This window comes from Sinocyclocheilus rhinocerous, unplaced genomic scaffold (genome assembly GCF_001515625.1).
Source record: "Sinocyclocheilus rhinocerous isolate Xijiao unplaced genomic scaffold, SAMN03320098_v1.1 scaffold942, whole genome shotgun sequence".
Classification (NCBI taxonomy): domain Eukaryota; kingdom Metazoa; phylum Chordata; class Actinopteri; order Cypriniformes; family Cyprinidae; genus Sinocyclocheilus; species Sinocyclocheilus rhinocerous.
The window spans coordinates 275,987-284,411 of NW_015627890.1; the positions used below are offsets into that span (position 1 = coordinate 275,987).

Here is an 8,425-nt window from a genome sequence, read left to right on the forward strand (position 1 = left end):
ATATTTATATATATATAAAAATAAATATTATATTTTTAACTTAATTTTAATATTTTGCTTTTTCACATTTTCGAGGACTAATATGACTAAAGGGTATTCAGAAAATTACTTAAATATAATAAAAATATAAAAATAAAGTATAATAAAAAGAATCTTGCATTAAACATTCAATATTAACATTTTAAAATAATAATACTTGGGCCTAAGATCACTTGAAGAAATTGAGAATTGAGAGAACTTGAGATTCCATCTTTAATAAGAGGTTTTCTCTTTGAGTAATATGCTTTAGTACGTGTGTTTAAGTCAACATTTTAACTCACAGTCTCAAAGTTTAGCTGAATGACCCACTCTGGAATGTCATCAGTCAATGATTCACAATATTAATGCACATTTATGCCTGAGCCATGGCCTAACACACACAAAAAAACATCTTACATAACTCCAGTGCATTATCCTGCAGTGCAAACATGACCCCTAGTTAGACGTGAGCGAATCACAGTGAACCAGCATCTAGGACGTTGTTATGTGGATTTAAAACTAGTTAAGTGGCTTCACAATGGGACTGGGATTGAACCTGCAACCTTCAGTCATTAGTTCAGAGCAATAACCACTGAATTACCTCACAGTGATAGCATTCCACATGGTAATCTTTGTCCATGGACACCACCCGTATGGTCTCCTCTGAACCCTACAAACATAAACACAGCTAGTTAACCTCTGTCAGGACGTTCCTCCAGCATTACACCAATCCAACTCAGTCTAATACATTCAAAAGCTCGTACCTGCACTGGGAGGATGGGCTGGTTACACGAGGCACATTTAGGAGCAAAAACCCTATATAAATAAAACATAAACATCTTGGTTATGCGGGTCCACATCCAAACCAGCACTAAACAGGTTATGCATGCAAAATATGTAACAAAATGGTGCGAATGCGAGGATGTCACTCACGTGTGGTAGTCTTTCACACAGTAGATGTTGTTCTCCACATCCACGGTGAAAGGAACACCGTCCAGACCCTCCTTACAAACCACACAGCGGAAACAGCCTGGATGATACGACTTACCCAGAGCCTGCAGGATCTACAACACACACACACACACACACACACGTACACGTACACGCACACGCACACACACACACACACACGCGCGCACACACACACACACACACACACAGGTGAGAGTCCGTGGGCTAATGCAAAGCTAATGAGGTACAATAACATCATTTCTGTATCTAATAATAGACACAGATTGCAGAGATGATGCAGCTTTGATAATCCATTTTTGGTTGCATATTTATTTAAAATGGTAAACTAAATTACAACTAAGAGTCTTCCCTCTAAATTCACAAGAGATCCTTCCTCCTCTGAAAAATGAGAGCAGTAGTTACAGAGTAAAAGCATCAAATGTCTCGTACCATCTCCATGATGAGGTGACCGCACACAAAGCATTTCTCTGTCGTCTGCTGGAACCCGGAATACTACGGAAGAAAAAACACCACAGATCAGATCATAAGGTCATATTTGACAGCACATGGTGTTTCTTTGCAAACTTTTGACTACCGTTCAAAAGTTTAGGGTCGGTATGATATTTACATTTATTTCTGCATTTATTTGATCAAAGAATACAGTAAAAAAGTTTAATATTTTTACAATTTAAAATATCTGTTTTCTATGTTAATATCTGTTAAAATGTAATTTATTTCTGTGATTCAAAGCTGAATTTTCAGCATCATTCCTCCAGTCTTCAGTGTCACATGATCTTCAGAAATCATTCTAATATGCTGATTTGCTGCTCAAGAAACATTTCTGATTTTAGTCAATTGAATGCGTCTTTGATGAATAAAAGTATTGATTTCTTCCAAATGCAGTTTACTGAGGAATCACAGCTACACTTTTCTGGCGAGATAAATAAAAGAAATAAATGAATAATATTTAATAAATATAAATAAACTAAATATATAATATAATACAATATAATATATGATATGATAAATTACAGCATGTCACACTGCTACATGTTTCATGTCAACGGCCCAAAAGCAAACGCTACATACCTAAACACGACTTTATTCTCGTAATTTAACGAGTTTAATCTCGCATTATAATGACTTTAATCTCAAAATGGTTTTATTTTTTTATTATTGCTTTGCCCTAATCCTCTTCTGTAATAAATAAACTAACTAAATAAATAATATTATATGATATAAAATAATTATACAATATAATATAACATGATATCACACTGCTTCATGTTTCCTGTCTACTTCTCAAACGCAAAAATTATGTAATTCCAAAAACTTGCACCAGTAATGAAGCAGCATCAAGCTATTGAATGAGTCTCAAGGGGGCGCCGGCGCACTCTGTCTGTGCGGAGCTGGTTGAGAGCTTCAGTAGCGGCTTACAGGGGTCTTTAGCTCTGTAGACAGAGAGGTGCATCTGATTAAACACTTAAGACATCAGCCGAAAATCCTACATGATTATCAGCATGATTCCGGAGAAGGTCCACAACTTGACAGATTAAAGCGGCGCACACTATAAGAACGGCTCTTTAAGTATGAGGTGTTGGACCTCCAAAAGACTTTCCTGAGATTTAAAACATCTACAGTCTTGAATATAGACTTCAGAGGGCTTTAATAGTGGACAGGTTGCAGGCATCTTAAGTACAGAAACGACCCTGAGGGGAGCCATCTGTCCCGGAAAAGGGTTTTGACCTGGTTACCAAGGTGACAAGGGTTTGGAGCACAGCCATTAGAGTAAGGATGTTCTCAAACATGCACTCTATGGAAATGAGAGGCCAAGGCCACACAAGATCCTCGGATTATATTATAGGAACCAAAGGCTACATTTTAACGACGTGGAACTTTCCGTTCGGCCGTGGAACGCGGTTCCATTCCATACTGATGACATCATGGCCCGCCCGAACACTCTTTTGAGCGGTGCGTGCTGGTGCTGGTGTTTGTTTGTGTGAGCGTGTGGTCACTGTGGAGCGAGGGCCAGCAGGTGGGGTTGGGAGGGACTGATCAATACCAGGAAACCCCCACCCGTCCCATCAGACAGGCCATCTGCCGGACCCCCGGCGGCGTGTTCCTCAGTCGCTCACGTCAACACAAGTACTGTTTGGGGTCATTAAGTGGCTGACCAATGTTTTTTTTTTTTTTTTAATCGCATGATTCCAATGCAGATATCTATGCTAAGTGGTCAATAGCTGAAATAAACACAAAATAAATAAATAAATAAAATATTTATATTAAAAATATTTGGAAAAGTAAAATACTTAAAAATAACATTAAATAACAGTAAATAAAAATATTTAAATAATACTGTAATAAATACTACTAATAAAATAATATAATAATTAATGGTAAATAAAAATATATTAAAATTATATATATATATATAATATGTATTTAAATATTAATTTGGAAAAATGTACAAAAATATTAAATGGGTTAAATGAAAAAGAATATAATTAATTTATATACAAATGTACACTAACACTACAAAATAACAAAATTATACAAAAAGTAAAATATCTAATAATATTAAAAATAAAATGTTAACGTCAACAGAAGTGCTGCTTGGGGTCATTAAGTGGCTGACCAATATGTTGTTGTTTTTTTCAATGGATGATACCAGTGCAGATATATATATGCTAGGTGGCCAATAGCTGAAATAAATGCAGCATTTACTTTGAATATTAAAAAATATTTACATTAAAAATATTTGAAAAAAGTAAAATATCTAAAAATGAAAAAAAAGTTAATAAAAATATTTAAATAATATTGTAATATTATAATAAATAAAAATTATTAATAATAAAAATTATATATATATATATTCATCTTATTTAAAAATAATTATAAAATAATAAATAGTAAATAAAATTATATATAATTTTTTTAATTAAGAAATTGGAAAAGTAAAAAAAAAAAATCAAATAATAGTAAATAAAAAAATAATATAATAAATGTTACACAGTAAATACATACATTATATATATATATATTTAAATATGTGTGTGTGTGTGTGCAAATAATTCTGAAAAAATTTAAATATCTAAGAATAATATTTGTTAATAAAAATATTCCAATACTACTATATATAAAATTAATATATTAAACAAATATTAAAATAATACAACAATAAATAAAATACAATAAAAAATAAAACTCTCAAAATGCCAAATAATGACCAGTTATATAAAATAAAATAAAATAAAATAAATAAATACATGCATATATACATACATACATACATACATACAGACCAAGTAATTGTAACTGGTTTTTGTAATATTTGATTTGTCCCTACTATCAAGACTGTTACATGAAAGTCTAGTGGCAATAATATCAAAATGACAATAACATCTGACAGAAGCAGATTTCACACAGGAAGTTGATTCCTTCATGATGGATCTGCTGTCTTCCTATCACTCCTGACTGTGTGTGTGTGTGTGTGTGTGTGTGTGTTTGGCTTTAGGCAGAATAGGATCATATTGGAGTGAATTGGGGAGGTGGGCGGAGCTACAGCATCTGTTCTCCCAAGAGAATTAGACATCCATCTATCCACTAATGAGCACTAATCGATACAACCCCAGTCTCCACCTCCCTCTTAGGAAACGTTAAATTAAATGAAGCATTACAGCTACGTTGTTGAGATCCTACAGCTGGTGTAACTCTAACTTACAGCAGGACTTCAAACGTCAAGTGAGGACATGATCTACAGAACGAGTATCTACAATAGCAGATCAATCCATGACAGGGACGACACTCTCAGCCTTCTATACAGAGGCACATCGCTTTCATTAGAAGGGTTTTAATGGACTAATGCTTCACATTGTGTTGAAATTACTGTAATTATGAGATTCTAAGCCGTTCATATGCTCAGGCTCAAAAATTAATAGTTTCTATAGCAACACTTACACCAAAAATTAGGCAAAAAAAATGTGGCTTTGTTGTCAATGACAGGAAAAAATGTTTAATCACTACATTAAATTATCTCTAGATGTTCTTGCAAGATATTTAAGAACAAAGCACATCAAGAAACAACATTTTACAGTGACATATCAAGCATTACATGCGAAAGGAGGCCGTTCTTTTAAATGTCACAACTTTCAAGTTGAAACTTCAATACTACTAGGGCTGCACAATCAATCGAATTTCTAATCGCAATTACAATTATGGATGCCACAATTAATCGTTCAAAGTCCACTTATGTTATTCTGAGTGCTTGTGTTTTTTTCTTTCTTTCTACAGGTTATCTTAAAGGTTTTTCCATTGTTTTCATTTATATAATACCATGCATATTTTTACTTTTAAAGAAGAATATAGAATATATAAGAAGAATAAATGGTATAAACATCATTCAACGTAAATTGTGATAATCGTAATTAATAATCGCAATTACAATTTCAAGGGAATAATCAACAATTATGATTTTTGTCAATCGTGCAGCCCTAAATACTACTACTGTTCAAAAGTTTGTAATCAGTACGATTTATTTATAGAAATTAATACTTTTATTCAACAAGGGTGCGTTAAGTGAGAGTAAAGACATTTATAATGTTACAAAAAGTTTCTATTTCAAATAAATGCTGTTCTTTTGAACTTTCAAAGAATCCTGAAAAATAAAATGCATCACGGTTTCCACAAAAATATTCGGCAGCACAACTGTTTTCAACATTGATAATAATCAGAAATGTTTCTTGAGCAGCAAATCAGCATATTAGAATGATTTCTGAAGATCATGTGACACTGAAGACTGGAGTAATGATGCTGAAAATTCAGCTTTGATCTCAGGAATAAATTACAGTTTAAAATATGTTCACATAGAAAACAGCGGTTTCAAATTGTAATAATATTTCACATTTTTACTGCATTTTGGATCAAATAAATGCAGCCTTGGTGAGCAGAAAAGAGCGTTACAAAAATCTTAGTCTGACAAAGTAACATTTTTTACTACTCAGAAACTCTATTCTAACTCTGGCATCATGTAAATGCATCATAAGTTTGAATTTAACTCTCATACTCACCAGGAAGTCTTCCTCACAGTAAACTTTTCCATTAACATTATAGAAAGCCTTTCCTCGTAGCCTCCGTCCTGAGTGGGGAAAAAATATCAAATTATGCAACCACGTCAGAAGTTTCATCTTATATGCTGCAAGCTTTTTTTTTTTTTATTGGCAACATCAAATGATTGAAAGGATGAAATATGTTTCATCTCTGATGCGTGTTAAGTGAACAGCTGTGTTCATTCCCACAACACAAACCAGCAGCCTCAGACACCTGACCGACGGATGTGTAACACACACAAAAACGCTTCAAAAGCTCAAATCTGACTGGTTCTGTTTACAGTGTTTCCTAGAATCAGGATGCACAGGTTTATACCAGCCTGAAAACAAATGCAAACCCTGGTCTGTCGTAGGGTGCTATAATTTCCACGATGGGTAAAAAGCAGACAGAATCATGGAATCCATTCATAAAAATGAAGTGTACTATATAACGTGGAATGTCATAGAATTTGTCAAACTTTGGATGAATAAATCAAAGTAGATCATTACACTTACATCAAATCGCGATGTGGACTAGTGTCTGTGAATGGCACAGATGCGCGGTTTTGTTTACTACACTCACAGTGTTTTTAGCATCTGCCGTCTCACTTTATGGCGACATGAACTTAATTTCCATAAGCTGCTCAGAGAGTCACTTTTATGAGCATTTTACAATTTAATTTGAGAAAAACTATCATCATATCATATACACACACAGAAACTTAAAGGTCTTCACGACAACCTGCCAAAATAAAAGTTCGGGTTAACTTGAAGAAATTGTGACAGAAACATATTAGTACTGTCCAACTGAATGTACATCTTAATAATAATAATAATAATAATACATTATTAAAATATTTTTAAGGAATAATCACATTTTTTCATCCATGTTTTACTTTTAAACATCTGTTGTGCAGCAATTTGTTTGCTAAAAATGTTAAATGCTAAAAAGGTTTGATTAATTTTCATTTGATTAAAAGATAAATTAATGTTGTATGCCTTCAAAACAGAAACATTAAAAAACATAACACAGGAAAAAAACATTTCAAAGGTCCCTATTATTGCAAAAACAAAAAAGAATTACGCTGTTTTTATGAATTCAATTTAATAATACTTTTTGATTGATTTTTTTAAATTTAATTAAAACATTAAAATGGAATGCAGAAAAGAACCCCGGAAAACACAGAATTTGGTAAAAATAAAACAGAATTTGAGAAAAAAATATAACGTATTTCATTCCAGGGCCCTAAAGAAAATGTAAGTTTTGTTAAACTTTTAGTAAATTGTTGATAAATTGTATAAGTTTCATGATTTCAATTAATTAGACATGCTTTTTGAAGACTAAAATTAAATTCAACCATTAAAACTGAAGATAAAACATTAATTTTAAACAGAAAAAACATTTGAGATTTTGGGAAAAATAAAACGCCCTACTTTTCCTAGAATCAGGGTGTACAGGTTTATACCAGCCTAAAAACAAATGCAAACTGTGGCTGGTCGTTTGCCGTGTTTCTGTCTAAATGTGGGCGTTTCTTGGCCAGAAGCAGCGATGGGACTTTATGCCGCTAGTCTGACTGCACGAGACTAGGACTTCTGCATCGCATTCAAACACACACAAAAACCACCAAACGCTCATCTTTCTCTCTCTCTCACACATACACAGAGTTCATAAATCAGTCTGACCCTTTTCCCCATCCCTTAATTTACAGCGCTCAAGGCAGACATCTCGCTTCTTTTCACCGTCCCGAAATTTATGCACATGCCACATTCAAACAGCCAACGGGCCGACAGAGAAACCAACACTCGACTTAATTCAGAGTGATAAAGCGCGATTCACACGCAGACGTGAGGAAAGACCTTCAATTAGTGATGCAGATGCACGGTTTTCACCTGCTGGACCATAAAACAGGTGAAAAATCCCAAAGACGCACAGCGGAGGAGGAACATGAGCCATATAGAGACCAGAAGAACTTTTTTTTTTTTTTACATCTAGAAGACCCTAGCAATACACCTGCAGTTTTGCACCATCAAGAACCACTTGAAATGTCCTCCGTAATTGCAATAAAAAGGTGCAAATGATAAAGATTTGAGATGGCAATGTAAGAGGAGGATGTTTGTAGACGTGAGTAAACACAACAAACGACGCTGAGATCATTGAGATTTCTAGAGCTGACAAATGTCTGGGGAGGGCCAGATTCCCAACACAAAAACACAGAGAGAGAGACAGAGAGAGGTCTGAGTAAACGGGGACATTCTTTGGGCCTGAGGTCACCGGCTGGTCCCAATGCCCCCCTCCACCACCGAAAACACAGAGAGAGAAAGAGAGAGAGAGAGATAGAGAGACAGGAGAAGAGAAAGAGGGGGGGGGGGGG

The 8,425-nt window shown here is 34.2% G+C and overlaps 1 protein-coding gene across 1 annotated transcript in view; it reads right to left on the bottom strand.

Annotated features, from left to right (window-relative positions):
• Positions 1 to 8,425, bottom strand: part of wtip (WT1 interacting protein) — a 33,185-nt gene that overhangs the window by 2,083 nt on the left and 22,677 nt on the right. The window contains exons 3-7 of the mRNA XM_016546838.1: positions 6,036 to 6,103; positions 1,420 to 1,482; positions 952 to 1,082; positions 783 to 834; positions 620 to 688 (exon numbers count right to left, since the gene is read on the bottom strand). Of these exons, the coding sequence (XP_016402324.1) occupies positions 620 to 688; positions 783 to 834; positions 952 to 1,082; positions 1,420 to 1,482; positions 6,036 to 6,103 (383 nt within the window). The remainder of the gene's footprint in view (positions 1 to 619; positions 689 to 782; positions 835 to 951; positions 1,083 to 1,419; positions 1,483 to 6,035; positions 6,104 to 8,425) is intronic.